The sequence below is a fragment of the Ictidomys tridecemlineatus genome, chromosome 14 (genome assembly GCF_052094955.1).
Source record: "Ictidomys tridecemlineatus isolate mIctTri1 chromosome 14, mIctTri1.hap1, whole genome shotgun sequence".
NCBI classification, from domain to species: Eukaryota; Metazoa; Chordata; class Mammalia; order Rodentia; family Sciuridae; genus Ictidomys; species Ictidomys tridecemlineatus.
In genome coordinates, this window is record NC_135490.1 from 58,379,375 (window position 1) to 58,400,074 (window position 20,700).

The 20,700-nt window shown below is 39.8% G+C and overlaps 1 protein-coding gene across 3 annotated transcripts in view; it reads right to left on the reverse strand.

The window, feature by feature from the left end:
* Positions 1-409: 409 nt before the first annotated feature.
* Pofut3 (protein O-fucosyltransferase 3) overlaps positions 410-20,700 on the reverse strand; it is a 106,724-nt gene continuing 86,433 nt past the window's right edge. For 2 of the 3 annotated variants that reach the window (XM_013365076.4, XM_040269001.2), the window contains exon 5: positions 410-8,628. In XM_013365076.4, the coding sequence (XP_013220530.3) occupies positions 8,395-8,628 (234 nt within the window). In that variant the 3' untranslated portion in view covers positions 410-8,394. The remainder of the gene's footprint in view (positions 8,629-20,700) is intronic. The other variant, XM_040269013.2, reaches the window with a different exon arrangement.

The following is a 20,700-nucleotide window of genomic DNA, read 5'->3' on the forward strand; positions in this document are numbered from 1 at the left end:
AAGAACACCATTACATGTGTCAAAAGCAATATCGATTCATATTACCACCAATATCATCAAGAAAATCTTTTAATATGGGAAGTTGTCAGCTTCAAAGTGTTAGATACTAGTTTTCTAAAATTTTAATTTTTACTTGAAAGCTCAGATTTTTATCACTGGCAGCAAACTCTATTAGTCTCTTAAACAGGCTCACTTTGTTTTCATGAAAAAGACTGACAAAACCCCAAGACTGAATTAGCATCATTTGTCAGATATTCTTTTGAATATCCATGGCAAACAAGGCTAGTTCATCTCACGACTCGGTCACATGAGGCTTTCCTTAAGACTCCTGCTGTACTTCGGTGTGTAGCACAGATGTTTAATGTATACTCTCAATTTTGTCACACAAAAAAAGACATGTACTCAAAGGTTGGGATTTAATAAAATTATTTTTATTGTTTCTTCAAGGATGTTCTTACATAAAACTGGCATTTTCTCCCCCCTGGAATAGACTCATGAAATGAGTTTCCTCTAAATAGAGAAGGTTATTCCCAGGACTCCTGGGATAATTAATGCCCCTGCATCAAAATATACTACCAGTCCCTATCTACACAGTCTTTAAATTTCCTTATCTTCATAATCAGTGTTTTTTAAAAATTATTAAGTTCCTGATAGTAAAATTTTGAATATTCATAATGGCCTATTTGGGATGGCTGTATAATCTCTGGTGAGCTAGGTTTGATGGCGGTCACATTGCGCATGGTAAATAATATAACGAATAAATTTTTGGCCTGATGCTCGAAATGTCCTTGGAAACATGGATCAATGTCTAGTTCTGACTCAATTCAAAAGGTTCAGAGGTAATAACTAAACTGCATATGTCACTATCCCAGGAGGACACAAAGGGGCAAGGATAGATGTCAGGAAAGAACTCTCAGGAAGACAACAAGAGGCCTCAGATCTCACAAATGGCCAGATACCCTTTGGGATACAGCTACACCTCGGACTGACCAGAGGCTTGACTGTTCCACCCAATGAGTTTATAGGACAAACATCCTGGAGTCACTCTGCCCCTCCCGACACCTCTGCCCCTTGCCAATCTTCTTAACAAACCCTACCACCAACACCAGGGGGTCTAGGAAATTAGCAGGGCCACATTTTAGAATCAGGGAGGTCCCTACAAATTAAAAGTAAGGCTCTACGCATGGTACTCCATAGTCTGGTATCCATCCCTTATGGAGAGCAAAAGAGGGTCCATCTCCCCAGAGAAGGCCAAATAAGGTTTCTCTTCTTTCCACCTTTGATTTTCCACTAATGAGTGAACTGGGTCAAGACCTACAGACCTGGTCATTTTTCTCTCCTTTTCCTTGGTACTCGCATAATGAACTGGCTGGTCCCAAGACTCAGACTGAGAAATGGAAAGATCACAAAAGAGTCTATTTAGGCTTCCGGTCTAAATCAAGCTTTTACCAGAGAGTTCTGCAAAGGGATTGCTCAGATTCGCACAGCTAATACAAGGGGGCTGTTTGGGTGTCATTACCTGTTGGGAGATGTGTGTAAAACTCCATCAAAGATCCCATGGAGGAGGGAGAGAGTCAAAGAATAACCTGGGCATTCTCCAGTCCCTAGCTTTAATACCATCATAAGATCACAAAACCCTACTCAGAGCCCTGCACATCTTATTCACGTCAGCTATGGTGTCTAGCAGAATGCCTATTTCATAACACTCAATAAATATGTATCAAATAACAAAATAAAGAACAAAAAAAAGTATCACTAATTATATCATTTTTCTGGACAAATCTCAATAGAAATCTTCAAAAACAAAAGGTTGTTTGAAGAAGAGAAAATAAAAATTAAGGGGAAAAAAAGTCATGGTTACAGATAGCTATAACCAATACAGCCAGCATTTGGTTAGCTGTGTTTGAACATTAGCTTATTTAATCCTCACAACGACCTCACCGGGAGGCTGGATGTCATAGGAGATGCTAGAAACTCATTTTACAGAAGAGCAGAGTGAAGCTTAGAAAAGCCAAATAACTTGATCAAAATAGCGGACAATACAATACAGAGTGGCAACTAAGAATAGGTCTTTCTTACCCCCAAAGTCATAGTTTATAATTCTACTTTGAGGTTTTCAAGCATTTTTAACTTTCTGTCATCAGAAGAACTCAACATCTACATTGATAATAGAATTATGCAGGGACAATATTATCGGTACTTCGAAGAAAATTTTTTAAATTTCCTAAAGAAGGATGAGGAATTTTTTAATAAAATATTCAAGATTAAAAAGTTAATCAAAACATAATCAGCACTATTCTTGGTCTGTGAACTTTCATACTATATACTTTGAAGCTTTTAAGAAAGATACATGAGCCGAGTGCGGTGGCACATGCCTGTAATCCAAGTGGCTCAGGAGGCTGAGAAAGGAGAATCTCGAGTTCAAAGCCTTCGTCAGCTACAGCAAGATGCTTAGCAGCTCAGTGAGACCCTGTCTCTAAATAAAATACAAAATAGGGTTGGAGATGTGGCTCACTGGCCGAGTGACCCTGAGTTCAATCCCCAGTACCCACCACCCCCAAAAAAAGAAATAAAGATATATGACACGCAGAGTGTACCTATCTTGCTTTAGGGTAATCAACATTGTTCACTAAAAATTAACTCTACACTGATGCTACAGACTGAACTTTGGTGTCCCCCTAAAACTACTATGTTGAAATTCTAATCACGATGTGACAGCATTAGCAAGTGGGGCCCATGGGAGGTAAGTAGGTCATGAGAGTGGAGCCCTCATCGATGGGATCAGTGGCCTTGTACGAGACCTGAGAGACCTCACTCACTCATCCTGCCATGAGAAGACAAAGCGAGAAAACAGCCATCTATGAACTACAAAGTAGGCCTCTTACCAGACTCCAAATCTGCCACGACTTTGATCTTGTTGTACTTCCCAGCATCCAGAATTGTAAGAAATAAATTGTTGGTGTTTGTAAGTCATCAAGTGTATGGTATTCCATTACAGCAACCCAGAGGGACGAAGACAGAAATGGATATCAGGAGAGGGGTGCTACTGTACCTAACAATGTGAAAGTGGCTTTGGAACTAGGCATAGTGTGGAGGCTGGAAGAGTTTTGAGGTGCATGCTGGAAAAAAAGCCTGCATGGTTATGAATGGTGGAAGTGATCCTGGTGAGGGTCCAGAAAGAAAGAACAACCGTAGAAAGAGCTTCAGTTTTCTTAGCGAACACCTCAACAATCCTGAACAGAAAGTTGTTTGGAATCTGGTCAATAAAGCCCTTCTGATAGGGCTGGGGATGTGGCTCAAGCGGTAGCGTGCTCGCCTGGCATGCGGGCGGCCCAGGTTTGAGCCTCAGCACCACATACAAACAAAGATGTTGTGTCTGCTGGAAACTAAAAAATAAACATTAAAAATTCTCTCTCTCTCTTTTTTTTTTTAAAAAAAAAAAAGCCCTTCTGATAAAGCCTCATGTGACAATGAGGAATATATTACTGGAAAGTGGAGAAAGGGTGATCCTTGTTATGAAGTGACAAAGGACTTAGCTAAGTCATGCTTGTGTTCCAGAGTTTTATGGAAGGGAGAACTTGTGAATGATGAAATCAGATCCTAGCTGAAGTTATCTCTAAGCAAAACGTTAGAGGTGTAACACGGCTCCTCTGACTGCTGGCCATGAAATGTGAAAACAAAGACGTGACTTAAAGACAGAATTGTTAAGCAAGAGGAACAACTTAGATATTGAGGAAGTTCTCAGTGTATCCTATATCAAAAAATAAATAAATAAAAATAAGAACACCAAGGGCGTGTCCCAGGACCACTTCATAAGGAGATTAGTTTGGATCAGATATCTCGACAGAAGCCAGGACCTATTTTCCAAAACAATGGAAGAATGATGGAGCTGCTACTCCTATCAATGACTTAAGGCACAAGTGAGAGTGAGAGTGAGAGGAGCAGTTTCAAAGCGACCACCGCACCTGAGGGCCTTGGGCCTGCGCTGCCCATCACAGCCTTGGCTGTTGCACTCTGGCACTATTCCTCAGCCACCCAGATGCAGCTCCAGTGGCCTGGAGCCCTGCAGGCCTAAGTAGCAGCACGCCTCCAGAGGGAGCAGGCAGCAATCAATCTCTCTCTCTCTCTTTCTCTCTCTCTCTCTCTCTCTCTCTCTTTTCTTTTCAAACCCCAGGGGCTCCTTACCACTGAGCTACACCCTCAGGTTTTGATTATTTTTTGAGACAGTCTCACTAAGTTGTCAAGGCTGGTCTCAAACTTGTGATCCTCCTGAGTGGCTGGGATTATAGGTATGGGCCACCCAGATAAGCTAGTTTTTATGGAATCCACACAGTACAGTCCGCACTGACCCACAGAGTGCAGGGGATGTGGGGGAACATAGAAAAGCTGCCTCCATCTGGGTTTCAAAGGACAGAGGTACATGGAGCCAAGACGGTACAGCACAGCTCTGGCCTGGGAAAACTGCAGCAGCAGGGGCAAGGACTGCCATAGAAAGCTGCTGTGGGGCTGTCTCACAAGCACTGAGGGTGACGTTTCCACCCCAGTGGTCCTGGAGGGAAGAACTCTGAGAGTCAAAAAGTTTTATTTTCAAGCCTTAATGTCTAATGGAATTTCCCCATTAGGTTTTGGACTTTCCTGGGACATTGTTTCCCCCATCTCTCCCCTTTGGAATGGTAATGTCTATCCTCACCCTTATATTTTGGATGCACAGAATTTATTTGGCTTCACAGCGAAAGAGCGATTCAATTCAGGATAAAAACATATCTCCGTCTATGGTTACCAACGTTGTTCATTTATCTTCGTCTCACTCCTTTGATTTAGATGATATTTAGATGAGGCTTTGGATTTGAAGACATTTGAGTTGATGCTAGAATTCATTAAGACTTTTAAGGCTGTTTGGATGTGTGAATATGTTTTATATGAGAGAAGGATAATTTGGGAGGGCTCAGCAGCAAAATGCTATTAACTGAAAGTCTGTGTTTCTCCCAAATCCATAGTTGAAATCTTAACCTCTAAGGTGATGATTTTAGGAGGTGAAGGCTTTCAAGGGGGGAGCCGCCATGAATGGGACTAATGCCTTTATAAGACAGAGAGCCAGAGCGCTCCCTCACCCCTTTGATCATGTGAAAGGTCAAAGCAAGATGGCGGCCATATGTGAAAGAGAAAGAGGGCCTTCACCAGACACCAAATGTGCTGGCACCTTGATCTCAGGCTTCTCAGCCTCCTGAATTGTAAGAAAAAAAGTTTATAAGCACCCCAGTTCATGGTGTTCTATTAGAGCAGCCTCGACAGACTAAAATAAATAAATTAGCTGATGAACTGTCATCTTTAGCAAGAATTATGTTCCACCAATGGCTTTTTTAAAATGTGCAATATTACCCCAGGCATTTCAAGTTCAGGTTTGTATTGTGCTTGGATTCACACAGTGTTCTCTGGATTCTGAGCTGGCTCTCCTACATGTAACATTCAGTGTGGGACTGAAAAAAAGGATACTCATTTTTTTCTTGTGTCTTTTATTTCTGAAGAGTGCAGGGCATACTTATGTGTTCAATCTATTACCATAATGCTAATGACCCCAACTAATATTCTAGATACTATAAATTAGTCCTTCTAGTTACTATAAACAAGTCCTTAATAGCAACAAATAAGCCAGTCACAGCCTTTGGGGTCTGAAATATCTGTACATGATTGAAGGTCAGAGTTGCCTCCATTTTCAGGTGGAGACCAGAAGGCTATTAACTAGCGTTAGGGATCACTGTCACACTGGGTTACGTCCGTCTTCCCCAACATTTCTGGAAAGAGTTTCTGTTCACCTTGTCATATCACTTTGAAAATTTGTCCTTGAGAACAATCCAAGTGAAATATAATGAAACACTAAACAGAATGCTGTGTGGTACAAAGTTTTCAGAGCCATGAGACATTCCTCACAACAGTGCTATAAGTCAGACCCCCTTCTTAATTGTGTTTCACAAATGAAGACAGTAAGGTGAAGAGAAAGGTGTGGCACGATGGAATGCACACAGACAATTGTATAAGAATTGTGTAAGATAAGAATCCTGTTACCATGGGGACCACTTCTCACTCCCCAACAGTGATTATCAGACAAGACAGTGTTGTCTCATGAATGAAAACCCTGTTGAAGCAGCACATGCTAAGCAAAAAAAAGAAAGTCTCAAATCTGTGGGTAGGGACTCAAGAGCCTCAAAGAACCCCTGAGTCATTTTCTTTGAAATACATCCTCTTTTCAAGCCTGTGGATTTCTCTCTTCACCATCCTCTTCCCTGACAAAATCTTTAGACTGCATTGCACAATTTCATTTCCCTAAATTTGTTTGGAGATACATAATTCAGAAAACTTTAGGGAGGATTTCATCTAGGAATTCTTCATAAAGAACTAGGATACCACGACAAGAGTACATGGATCACTGAGGTTTTAGACATGCTACATAGAAGCCCTGGATATTTGTTAAGGCATTTGTGGAGAGAACATAAGCTATCATCATGTCTTGCTGGAGGCATAAGTCAACTCTCAGTCTTCTCTTTCAAAAAGAACATCACTTCATTCAGTAGATAATTTAAAACCTGATCTTTTAACAAATTCTTCCTTTCCAATGTATGCTACTTTGATATCATCAGATAAAAAGAGAAATAAAGCTTCCCTATTCCCAATTCCACCCAAGAAGTATGCTCCTTCCTGCAAAAAAAAAAAGGGCACACTTCCTTTGACAGTCACTCTGACCTACTGACTTAGTAAAAGCACCTACTGAAGTAGACTTCTTAAATTTTAGTAAATTAAAGAATATCACACACAAAAAAAATTTCAAAGACTAACCCCATCACTTCTTTGTAGATGCAAAAACTAAGGTGCTACTACGCTGGGGGTATAGCTCAGTGGTAGAGTGCTTACCTAGCACATACAAGGCCATCTCCAGTGTCATTAAAAAAATAAGTAAAAAAAAAAAAAAAAAAAACCAGCAGTTCAGGGGTTAAGGCAAGAAGATTTCAAGTTCAAGGCAACTTAATGAGACCCTAAACAACTTAGTGAGACCCTGCCTCAAAACTAAAAAAATAATAATAATGAAAAGTACGAGGGATGCAGTTCAATGGTAAAGAGCCCCTGGTACTGACTGTAATCTCCAGTACCAAAAACAAACAACAAAAATACCCCGGAGACTCAGGTAAGTTAAGAGATTTGTACAAGATCACATTTAATTATGGCAGACCTGGGTCTGGGAAGAAATTAGTCGTAGACACCTTCTCCCACCCAGCAAAGTGACCTTCACCTGCTGGTGCCATAAGCAGAGAGAACACTGTATAAGAATGACCCAGCTCATTGCTGGGCACATCAAGGGCACTGGCCACCAACTCACGGAATAAAAGTCAGTGTTGTTCTCCTTGTCCCTCATGGAACTACAGGAGACATCCCTTACCAGGATCGGAAACCAGGAAATGCTCATGAACTGAACGCCTGTGGCTGCCCACCATGACAGGCTGTATATCATCCTAAAGACAAATCAGCTTCAGCACAACTGGAGGGCCTGGGGCATTCAGTTCTACTCTCCCGTTGATCAAAACAGATAGGCTGTCCAGGCAAACCAGACAAATCTTATTATTCTGCTCAGAAGTATAAGGAACAACTGGTTGATCTCCCTGATCAAAATACACAGGAAGAAATTACTCCTTTATGAGACATTCCACTTGGGAGGGAAGACAGGAGTCAGCCTGAGGCAAGGTGAACATAAGAAAGGTCAGAGAGGCAGCTGACAGAGAATGGAGCCATAAAAACAAAGGTGTGTCATGATGGTATGCACACAGACAATTGTATAAGAAGATATATATATATATATAATCTTTTGACATAAAAAGCAGATAGTGCATTAGTTTGACACAGTTTTCCCTACTCCCTTGCATGCCTGGAAACAAACAGATGGAATCTCTTATTGCCAAATTCTAATGCATTTCATGTTCATGCTCAGCATAGAAACATTGGGCTTGATAAAAGCCAGTAAGTTGCTGATCGTTTAAGATACACATGGAGGAGTGACTATCAAAAGTCCACAGCTAGATGCTCTGGCACCCCTGCAGCAAGGAAAACACTCTATTTAGGTGAATTTTTACAAAAAGCAGCAAGTATGTGGGTCCAAACATGTAAACTGAAGATGGTCAATGTCCATAAAAAAATATTTACTTTTTCACTATAAAAAATACAGAAGCAAACCCCTAAGGGTAATAATTCATATCTGTTACTTGATAGGGCTCATTATGAGAACTGTAGCAATTAATGTTTATCCTAAAGGATAGTCAACAGAATAGCTATTATAGTCAGACATTAAGGCAACCTAGAAAATAAACCTCATAAAGGCTTTAGTCTGTGTCATTCTGATACTTTTGGAAATTACTCCTTAAACACTAGACCCCAAAACTCTTGAGTTGAAAAATTTTGATTCCTATCCACCAGCCACCTCAGTGCCTGGGCTTCTTTCTTGGACTGCTGGAAGCTTGGTATCCACATCTCTCGCAGGGAGTTCCTACGCGGAGCCAGAGGAACTGGAGATGAGAAAGCAAACGTGGTAGGTTCTGGGCAACTCAGGTGTGTAACTTCAGCCTTCCATTTTTTGGGGGGTAAACCCTGCAAGAGACAAGAGGAAAAAGAACTTAAGACAGGATAAGGAAGCCCAATTTCCATGTTTCCATCTCATAATAATAGAACACAACACATACTTTCCCTAAAGCAAATATCTTCCCTAATAATGTCTCAATAGTTATACTCTCAACAGTTGAAGGGGAAAGAACGCATATAATCCTTATGGAGACTACTCTGTGTACCACACACACACTGCAAGACAGCTGCATAGATTGTCTCATTTAATTCTTATGACAAACAAATTAAATAAGTACTACTACCTTATTTTAGAGAGGTAGGAAATAGGGTTCCAAGAGTTGTAAAAACTGTCCCCCCAAAAATCTTGATATAACTAAAATGTAATCTAGTTCTCTCTAGATTCTAAAGAATGCTCCTTGCTTTTGTTATTATTTGTTGCCTCGGTTATGTATTTAGTTCCCTTTACCTGAATGTTACTGCCACTCTGATCCTCCCTGTTGCAGTGAGCTTGGTCCGTGCCCTTTCCTGGTTTATTTCCATGGTCTCCTGACTAGTGATCCTCATTTTCCTTGATTCACTGCCAGCCTATACTCAGCAGCTGTTTGCATTCCAAGTTTAAGACCAAGTTTTTTGATGACCTACAAATTTAAGATTTGGTTCTTTAATAATTTTAAAAGAGAAAAGAAGGAAAGGAGAAAGAGAGAAAGAAAAAAAGGAGGAGGAGGAGGAGGAGGAAGAGGAGGAAGAAGAAGGAGGAAGGAGGAGGGAGAAAGAAGGAAGAAGGGAGAAGGAGAAAGTGAAAGAGAGAAACTCCAGAATCTCAGCCTGAACGTACACACCTAATTTCATTTGCTTATTAAACACCATTAAACTAGGAGTAAAATGATTGTCTTTGGAAGTTATGAGCCTGTAAGAATTGAGAGAAGAGAAGATGGCAGAATTGTAGTAAAATGTTGGGCACTAGAATAAACAGGTGGGACAGCAGCAAAGAGTGCAGCAGCAGAAGTGTGAGATGCAAAGCAGCCTATTTTACACTGCAGAACCCCGAAGAATAAGAGGCAACAGATACCCCTGGAAGTGGAAGAGGGGCAACAAATTGAAAAGAATTAATAGAAAGTCTGATAAACGTTTTAAAGACAAAGCTGAAAAATATTCAAAAACTAGAAGAAAAAGTATTTGAAGATTGGACCTCTAGGATCAGTTTTAACACCAGACCACCAATCCATGAGATCTACTATGCAAATATTAAAAGTTCCAGCAAAGAGAGAGGAAAGGGAAGAAATGCCCAAGGAAATAATTCAAAGAAATTTCCCAAAGGTGGAAATCCTTGCTTCCAGATATAAAAGTCCCAGTGAGGGCCCAGCATGACAAACACAAGAATCTCTCGCCAAAGTGCATTTTTATGGAATTTCAAAAGAAAAAGATTCTATTGTTGTAGGGATAGACCAGGCAAGGCACTGAAGATAGCAGGAAACAGTTTTATTTGACTGCAGCCAGGTTCAGAGGGCACAGTTTTTGCTGTAATCAATCAATCCTCTGAACTCCGAGTTCAGGTAGTTTTGGAATTTTATACCCAGCATGTAAGGCGGGGGGTGGGAGACTCAGAAATTCACAGTCTGCAGAAGTTCACATAAAAGCAGCTTTTTCTTTCACTGTTCTGGGCAAGTTAACCCTTCAAGGACAACACCTGAGAAGGGGAGAGCTGCTTCTTGTCCCCTTTCTCTCCTCCCCCTGCCAGCTGTTACCATGGAGCCAATTGGTATCTTCTCTTAGGAATGTAGACATCTCTGTGAAGCCCAGCTCAAGGCCAGAGGCCTTGTTTGCACATTTCTACGAACTACTACACTGGATACTTTTGTGAAAAACTAGTAAGGGGATGTCCAGCACCTGGAGTGCTGATTTCTTCCTGGCCAGTGGCCAAGTAAAACAGGGCAACACGAAAATAGGAAGTTTATCTACAGTGGACTCGTTTGCTGACAGCCCTAAAATCAGCCATGGTGAAGATTTCTGGAGACTTTTTTGTGGAGAAAAGGGGTGCCACTACACTACAACCTCCCTGGTAGGGAGGCTAATACAAGGATCAGAAGTTAGGATGGTTTTGGGTTACCTGATAGCAATACGGGAAGTTAAGAATCAATGGTGAGATTCACTGAAGAATGTAAAGTTTAGTGAATAAAACTAAAACTATGGAGAAAAAGGATAGCTGCATATCTTCAAAATATTTCACCAAAAGTAATTTTAATTACTCTGGTGGTCTGGTACTTTTTACACATGTCCATTAATTATTTGATATTTCTCTCTTAAGGAGATAAAGTTTAATTCCACTCCCTTTGAATCTGGGCTGGACCTGGTGATTCATTAAGTAAAAAAATGAAAGTCAATAACTTCATAATGGAAAAACCCAGTAGACACCAGCCTTAATGAAGTTAATACTACCAGTAATGGCATCTGGCTACCATGCACTCCCTGAGATCAGACACAATGAGGATGCTTTCTCTTCTTTAGTATTATTTCCCAAAATCTATAACCCAAGTGTGAACTTGAGAGAGAAAACATTAGACAAACCACATGAAGGGCTATTTTATAGCATTATGACCAACACTGTTCAAAAGTCATTAAAAATAAGGAACGTAGAGATCGCAGATTGAAGGAGACTAAGGACAGATGATGGCTAAATACAACCTAGAACCGGGATATGGTCCTGGAAGAGACAAAGTCTATTAGGAAAATAGGATGAAAAATGGCTAATGTTTATAGCTTAACCAAAATTAATTGTTGTTGAAAAATGTACCATGATTATGTAAAACATTGACATTAGAAGCCAGGTGAAGTGTGCACAGAACTCTGAGCTTTCTTTTTAACTCTTCTGTAAACAAATTATTTAAAAAAAAAAAAAAAAAAGCTTTTGAAAGGCACTGCAAAATGCCTTCAAAATTCTTAGAAAATTTATGTCTATTTTCATAGTTTACGCTCAAATTATTGCTTAAATGTTACAATGGAATGAAGACATTTTTATATACTCTCTCAAATATCTCTTCAGAGGAAGCTAGTAGAGCAGAACAGAATTGAGTAAGGAGGTCCCAAGGTGGTTACCAAAAACAACTTTGAGAAGACATTGTTCATCTTTATTGACTGGTAAGTGCAAAGGCAGCCAGGCAGTATCCCGCTGAACTGAAGAATCAGGTGCAAGCAGCTAAGAACTATGAAAGGGGAAGCTGGGGTTCAATATAAAGAACCATGTAACTGTCCAAGCTGGCAAATGATAAAATAGGCTGCCTTAAAAATAATGAAATCACAAGGTGTGGTGGTGCACGCCTATACTCCCAGTGGCTCCAGCAGCTGAGGCAGGAGGAGAGTGAGTTCAAAGCCAGCCTCAGCAAAAGGCGCTAAGCAGTGAGACCATCTCTACATAAAATACAAAATAGGGCTGGGGATGTGGCTCAGTGGTCGAGTGTCCCCTAGTTCAATAACCAGTATCCCCAAAATAATAATAATAATAATAATAATAATAATAATAATAATAAAATCATCAGCACCAGAAATTTTCTAGCACAAATTAGAGCACAACTTATTCACAATATTTGAATCATCAGTTAGCAGGCAGCTGTACTCATCACATAACCTTCAGTGGCCTTCTCAATGCAGACCCTGTATAACTGTATACATGAGACCATTGGAAATGACAGTCTATTCCACTGCCAGCCACTTGAGAAGACTCTACCCGACAGTACAGGATAAGGTTCCATCTGAAGGTGACATAACAGAGGAAAGAATCCTATAAAATGGACTCTTTCACTCCAACATTCTGCCAAAAACATTTCACAGTATGACCTGAAGGAAGTGTGTTTGATGAAATCATTATGGCACTTTTAGAAATCACTAAGTTTTGGTATTCCTTTCTAGCCGAGATCTTGGGAAGAAAAACAAGCTATTTCTAAAATATCATTTTTAAAAGATTTTACTCCCAAAAAGAATATGGCTCCTTCTTCAACAAATGAGGAAAGAAATCGGATAATCCTCAAATTCTGAACTTTTATTGAGTCTACTGGAGAACTGAATCCCAGAGTGAGAAACCCTTCCATGGAGAGGTGGATGCATGATCTGCTTCACCTTTGGCAGAACACAGGAGAAAGATGTGGTCACCATACAGACAGGTAATAAGAAATCAGGTAAAATTCTAACCCTTCCTCAAGTGTGAAGTATCGGCTACCCTGTCAGTCTGGCAGAGCTGGGAGGTCCAGTTGCAAAAGGAAAGTTCTAACTCACTCAAGAGCCCTTTGCCATGCCTCTCATTCAATGCCAAGAAGGAAGATGAGGGTCGGGAGAAGACCTTGGCACAGTGCAGGGGCAGGAGGAAATCAACTTCTGCTTGGAAACATTCAATCAGCCTTCCCAACCTCCTCAGACCCTTGTTTGATGAAGTAAAAAAAAGCCTTATGCCACTGAAGGAGTAGTAAGAAATCCTTCTGCCCCCAGATACAAGAGAAAAATCTATTATTTGCAGGGAATGGGGGGGGGGGGGCGGGTCAAAGCAAAACTCCTCTCTCCTAGTTGGGAAAAAGTTCAAAACTATGTTGGGCCTAGGATCCTACAGTGATACCAGAGGTGACCTACACTGGCGAGGGACACCCAGTCCAACCAAAACCACAAGGCACTGTTTAGCTGCCTTGGGAAGGAGAGGCTGGAACACTAGAAAGCTTCACCACTGAGACCTAGGGATTGAGGGCCTGTCTAGACCTGGGGCTGCCAACAAAAACCTGCCATACTGCCAACATGAGCCTACCATGAAGTAACCGGAGTGATGCAGGAATCAATAAAAGTTGAGAGTGGAGGATAAACACTGAGAAAAAAAAACCTCTAGCACTTCAGACCTGACTAAGCATGGGTGATAGCAAGGCTTAGTTACTAGATAAATGTTATCACTGAACAAATTTGAAGCCTGTGGAGTACTAAAGGTAATAACACAAATCCCAAATCTAGCTCAACTTCCTTACCCACTCACAGCCTGACAGAAAAGAAAACCTGCCCATTTCTACACACAAATGCTATTGACCTCAGTCTCTACATTCATGTGCATGATATTGAGCAATCCGTTAAAAAAAAAAAAAGAAGAAGAAGACACATTTTTTTTCAAATGGTCGAGAGCTAAAACAATCAACAGACTCAGATAATGGTACTATCGGGCAGGAACCTTAAAAATATCTACTGTTAAAAATTATAGTGGAGGGGCTGGGGTGATGGTTCAGTGGTAGAGCATTTACTTCACATATGTGAGGCACTGGGTTTGATTCTCAGCATCGTATACAAATAAATGAATAAGTGAATAAAAAATATGATGGAGAAGGTGAAAAAACATGCATGAACTTAAGAGTTAAATCAGTCAAGAGATGTCACACAAAGCAAGGATCAAATGGAAATGCCGGCTTCCAGCAGTCGGAGAGATGTTAGATTAGGTGACCGCTAAGCTACTTTCAACTCAAATATTCTGAGTTCATCACGTTAAAAAGATAAGAGAAAAAAATAAAAATAAGGAACTGACCAAATTCAATCAGGAGGACATACAAAATTTAAACAGATCAATTTCAAGCAATAAAAGATGCCATCAAAAGCCTACCAAGAAAGAAAAGGCCAGGACCAGATTCTCGGCCAAGTTCTACCGGACCTTCAAGGAAGAACACACACCAGTCCTCCTCAAATCATTCCATGAATTGGAAAAGGAGGAAATCCTTCCAAACTCATTCTAAGAAGCTAGTATCACCCTGATATCAAAACCAGAGAAAAATACATCAAGGAAAGAAAACTTCAGACCAATATGCCTGATTCATAGAGATGCAAAAATTCTTAATAAAATACTAGCAAATCACATACAAAAATATGCTAAAAACATAGTGCACCATGATCAAATGAGGTTCATCCCAGTGATGCAAGGTTGGCTGAATATATGAAAATCAATAAATGTAATTCATCACATCAATAGACTTAAAGACAAGAATCACATGATGATTAATAGAAGCTGAAAAAGCATCTGACAAAACCCAGCATCCACTCAAGTTCAAAATACTAGAAAACTTAGGGATAGTAGGAACATACCTCAACATTGTAAGAGCCACACATGCTAAACCCAAGGCCAACATAATTCTAAATGAAGAAAAACCGAAAACATTCCCTCTAAAAACTGTAAAAAGACAGGGATGCCCTCTGTAACCACTTCTGTTCAAAGTAGTCCTTGAAACTCTAACCAGAGAAATTAGGAAAAAGAAAGAAATTAAAGGGATACAAATAAGAAAAGAAGAGCTGAAACTATCCCCATTTGCTGATGACATGATTCTATATTTAGAAGACCCAAAAAACTCCACCAGAAAACTTCTAGAACTCATAAATTAATTCAGCAAAGTAGCAGGATACAAAATTAACATCCATAAATCAATTGCACTCCTATATACCAGTGATACATCAACTGGAAGAAAAATTAGGAAAATTATTCCATTCACCATAGCCTCAAAAAAAATTATTTTTGAGAGTCAATATAACAAAAGAGGTGAAAGATATCTACAATGAAAACTACAGAACACTAAAGAAAGAAATTGAAGAAGACCTTAGAAAATGGCAAAATCTCCCATGTTCTTGGATAGGCAGAATTAACATTGTCAAATGGCCACACTACCAAAAGGGCTACACAGATTTAATGCAATTCCTATTAAAATTTCAATGACAACTATTCAAAGAAATAGAAAACACAGTCATGAAATTCATTTGGAAAAATAAGAGACCCAGAATAGCCAAAGCAATCTTCAGCAAGAAAAGCAAATCAGGAGACCTCACAATACCAGACCTTAAATTATACTACAGAGCTACTGTAAGAAAAACAGCATGGCATGGCACCAAAACAGACATGAAGACCAATGGAACAGAAGACACAGAAAAAAACCCACACAAATGCAATTATCTCATACTAGACAAAGGTGCCGTAAACATAAAATAGAGGAAAGATAGCCTCCTCAACAAATGGTGCTGGGAAAACTGGAAATCCACATGTAGCCAAATGAAATTGAATCCCTGATCTCTCACCCTGCACAAAACTCAAAGTAGATCAAGGACCGAGGCATTAGACCAGAGATGTTGCACCTACCAGAAGAAAAAGCAAGCCCAACTTTCTCATCATGTTGGCTTAGAAACTGACTTCCTCAACAAGACTCCTAAAGTGCAAGAAGTAAAATCAAGAATCAATAAACAGAATAATACCAAACAAAAAAGCTTCTTCACAGCAAAGGAAACAAATAAGGATATGAAGAAAGAGCGTACGGAAAAGGAGAAAATCTTTGCCACCTGCACCTCAGAGCATTAATCTCCAGGATATATAAAAAAAAAAACTCAGAAAACTTAACACCAAAAAAAATGATAATAATAACCCAATCAATAAATGAACAAAGGGACTGAACAGGCACTTCACAGAAAAAGAATAGAATGGTCAACAAATATATGAAAAGACTGTTCAACATCTCTAGCAATTAGAGATATACAAATTAAAACCACACTGAGATTCCATCTCACTCCAGTCAAAATGGTAATTATCAAGAATACAAGTAATGATAACTTTTAGTGAGGATGTGGAAAAAAGGTACACTCACACATTGCTGGTAGAACTGCAAATTGGTGCTACCACTATGGAAAGCAGTATGGGGATTCCTCAGAAAACTGGGAATGGAAGCAATATTCTCCCAAAGCAAAGTTATCCCACTCCTCAGCATATACCCAAAGGACTTAAAACCAGCATACTATGGTGACACAGCCACATCAATGTTTGTAGAGCTCAATTCACAATAGCTAAGCTACTGGAACCAACCAACCTAGGTGCCCTTCAACAGATGAATGGATAAAGAAAATATGGTATATATACACAATGGAATGTTATTCAGCCATAAAAAATGGTTTTATGACTTTTGCCAGTAAATGGATGGAGTTGCAGACTATCATGCTAAGTGAAATGAGCCAATTCTAAAAAAATCAAAGGGTGAATGTTCTGATACGTGGATGCTAACACACAATAAGGTGGGGAGGGAAGAACAGAAGTTCATTGGTTAGACAAACAGGAATGAAGTGAAGGGGGGTGATGAGAATAGGAAAGAAATCAGACATAACTTCCCTATTACACCACCAGTGAAACTCCACATCATGTACAACCACAAGAATGGGATCCTAATTAGAGTAAGTTATACTCCGTATTTGTAGAATGTGTCAAAATGCACTCTACTGTCATGTATATCTAAGAATAACAAAAATAAGGAACTGGGTTGTTAATATGTAGAAAACGTGATGAAATTGACAGTTTCCTACTTGGAACTGTTCTTTCACATATTTCGTCTAAAATATAAAAAGCAATGAAAAATTACTTCAGGAAACTCCAGTTAGAAAGTAAGTTCTGTTAACCCTAAGAGAGATTTTCTGCTTTATTCTGTTTAAATATAAATAGGAAACCTCTACATTATCCATCTTTTAGAGTCATGTCACACTAAATCCACTTTTCCTAGAAATCCTCCCCATTTCATACCTCATTTATCCTTCTAACTTCACAAAATCATCCCATCTACTTAAAACATTAATACTTAAGAAGAAAAGTTTTGACCCAAGGAGTTTATTGGATGACTTTTAATAAATGACATCTATGATATAAGCATAAATTTTTACTCTGTGAGTAGATATTGGATAAAAGTTTGCTCAAAGAAAAGAAAATGTAAAGAAGCTCATTCTCTCCTGGCAAGTGTCCACTTAGGGTTGTTACTCCTGGTGGTGATTTAGTACCAGGGACACATGGTGCTAAAAGCTTTAAAATGAGAATACAGCTAAAGGCATCTTTTGTTTCTAGGGCTCATCATCTTTGGTCAGGCGTTCACAGAATCGCTGTTGCTGCAGAGTCGGAGCACTGGGCCAATAGGACTAACAACTAACGACCGGCTGACAGTGATTAGGATGGTCTTTTGGTAGATTCTTGTAGAACCTTTACCAGAAGTGTTCAGATCACCCATCAGAGAACCTTTCCCTCCCATCAAAGATCATTTCTATGGCTATTTAATAATATCTGTCTAAACTGTAAGTCCTATCTATGACAGGGACCATGTATTTTATTGTCTACCCAAATAATGTCAGAAACAGAGCATATCCTCAATGAAAATGTTTCTCAATAGTCTATTCAATAAATGAGTGGAGACTTCTAGATTTAAAAAAAAAAATTTTTTTGATTGACTAAACATGCATTTTAATAATGAGAGTAAGGAGTTTTCTAATATGACATAATCTCACAAGGAAAGACAAAACGGTGGAGAAACAGTAACAAAATTTTGGAAATGGCAAAGTCAATAGGTGGGTGACAATGACTTAGTTGACTGGAGAAAGTTCTAAGTTCCAAGAAGCAGAAAAGCAACTCTGAACACTACAATGGGCCCAAGACATTCTAGAATCTGATGACATAAGAAAACTCTGGAAGTGAGTAAAAAGCAGGGGCTAAAACAGAAAAGGCATTTGTTTTGTCAAGATGCCACAGAAGTCACGGGTCACTCTGCACAAACGAGAAACTGATGCTCCCCCACCCCAGCGAGTCAGGTGTCTCTTTCAAAGAATCTTGTATGGAGGGTCGTTAGGGTTAGGGAGAGTGGGCAGAGTTGAAGGTGAGGGCACTCTACTCTAGCAGACACCTCTTAGGAGCCTGAACCATCTCAGCCACAACAGTTTTGGCTATTCATGGCCCTGGACAATCGCACACCTCAGCTTCTTCCATGTGACTCCTTTCCTGCCCTAAGATTTAACTGCAGATGTCACTATAAACTCTTCTCAGCAACTTATCACCCTCGTGCAAGCCAAAAGTCAGTGGGATTAAGTCCAGTTGGAAAAATTTTTACTTACAGAAGATTAGAGTCAATGGATAAATTCACCCCCCCCCTTACCCTGATCCTGAGAGGCTCTATATGCTTCTCATTGGAAGGGTTGAAAAAATTAACCATTTGTCCCATTTAAAAGCACTCAGCTCAGTCACATCCTTATATTTGCCTCTCTTCCTTCACTGCTTCACTCACCTTTTCCTCTCTCCATCTCTGCAGGATCATACTCCATAATATAATCACAGCACATATACCGCTGCTTCCCTTTCTGTCTTTTGTGGAACCCAGGTTAAAAGACTTGGTGCTAGGAGTGGCCCTAAAAGGTATTATTCAACTGATGACAATAAAAGCCCCACTACTGGTGGTAAATAACCACTAAAACCAATAAGGATATCACCTTTCACTTTGCACATGAGTGAAAAATGCAGGGCCTGCTCTCAGGAGAAATAACTCATCAACCCAAAAAGCCCCTGGAAGCTCTGGCTAGAACACATTGCCAAGAACTGGGGAAGCATATGCAGGGTATATCTTGAGGCATTTGGATCAGAGTGAGAGAAATATGAGGATAAGTAGGAAAGACTTTATGGTCCTAGAGAGACACACTTATGATATGAAATGCAATACTCTGGCAAGAAGTAGGACCTGAAGCTGGTCCTAATGATTTGCTGAATGTCTCCTTGAAACTGGGACATGATGAGGGTGTACTGTAAATGAGACAGAAATGGCAAAGCTTGCTCAGCATAATATCAGGAAGATGGTAAGAACGCTCAGGAGCTGGAAAAGTTAGGATGGATTTACTACGTAAGACTGAGAACCAACCCAAAGGACAGAGAGCCCAAGAGGACACTTTACAACTTCAGCATGGGAAGAATGACTGACACGAGAGAAGAGGGAAGGACTGACACTTTTTATCAGTGTGCCTCTAGAAACAGAGTCTCTAAAATATAGTCTATATCTATATCTATATAAAATATAGATATAGTCTATATCTATATAAAAATATAGTCTATATCTATATAAAAATATTATATATATATATATATATATATATATATATATTACTTTCCCTGATGGTCAAGTGCTGATATCTGATCTTGTCCCATTTGGGACAAGCTTGCTCCAAAATGGGACAAGATCAGGTATCAGCACTTGACCCTCAGGGAAGGTACCATAAAGATTAGGAATGCCACACTAGAGTTGCCTCACTCACAGGGTTTGTAGCATTTCTGCAGGTGAGATAGATGATGGTCAAGGTAACTAAGTTGCTCAGATTGCATAACCAAAAGGGATAAATCTTGAAGAGAAAATGTATGGTAGTTACCACCATGGAACTCACTGTTTCAAAATCTAAAATTAGGTCCCAGAGCAGAGCCACTGGCTGAAAGGTCCACGGCTGCAGTTCCTTATTCATTTGAGAAGAAAAGCAGAATATTCCTATTTTCAAAGACTGCTGGATACAGCGTCTGAAGTTGATACAGTGGCCAGGGGCTCAAAACTGCACCGTGACCCTCTGTTCAGAGTAGGAACACATCATGAAGTTGTTGCCTAGGCCCAGTAGCTTCAATGCTTCTACAAATACACTTTGTGTTTATTTCCTTGGTTCCCGAGTGAGTATGTGGGGAAGTTGTACTTAGCAGCTGGAGGAAAATTCATATAAATTCCCTAATCTGAGGATCTAAGAAAAAAAAATCATGATAAATCCCTTCAAAGTGCCCCCTTTAGCCAGGACACTGACTGACGCTATACCATATCCTTGGGGGAAAACTTCAGAGATCAACTGTACCAGGCTCAGGGGTCGTCCTCATGATCCCCACTCACCCCCATTTAATTTACTTTTCTTACTCTTGACAAAAACAAGTTAAATCATGGCAGAAGATGAGATCTATTATGACCTTAACCTAATAGTGAACCCACGACCACCGCCCTACTGAATGCGCTATCTATGTAAGACCAACACTACTCCAACCAATATCTGATATTAATGACCACCAATAAGTGTCCACTGACAAGAAGCTCTTAACAAATAGGTAGATAATATGGTTTGTCTTGGATGTCACCCAGCTTCCATGCTGTTATCCATGACTGTTCTGTGGTCCATGAACCAAGAAGACATGATTACAATGATACAGGTTACGCATGAACCAAAAAGCTTCAGCTCCCAAACATGAAGGCAGAATTCATGATTGTCATTTTTTAATACCTTGCCTACCAGCAACAACGATCAGTG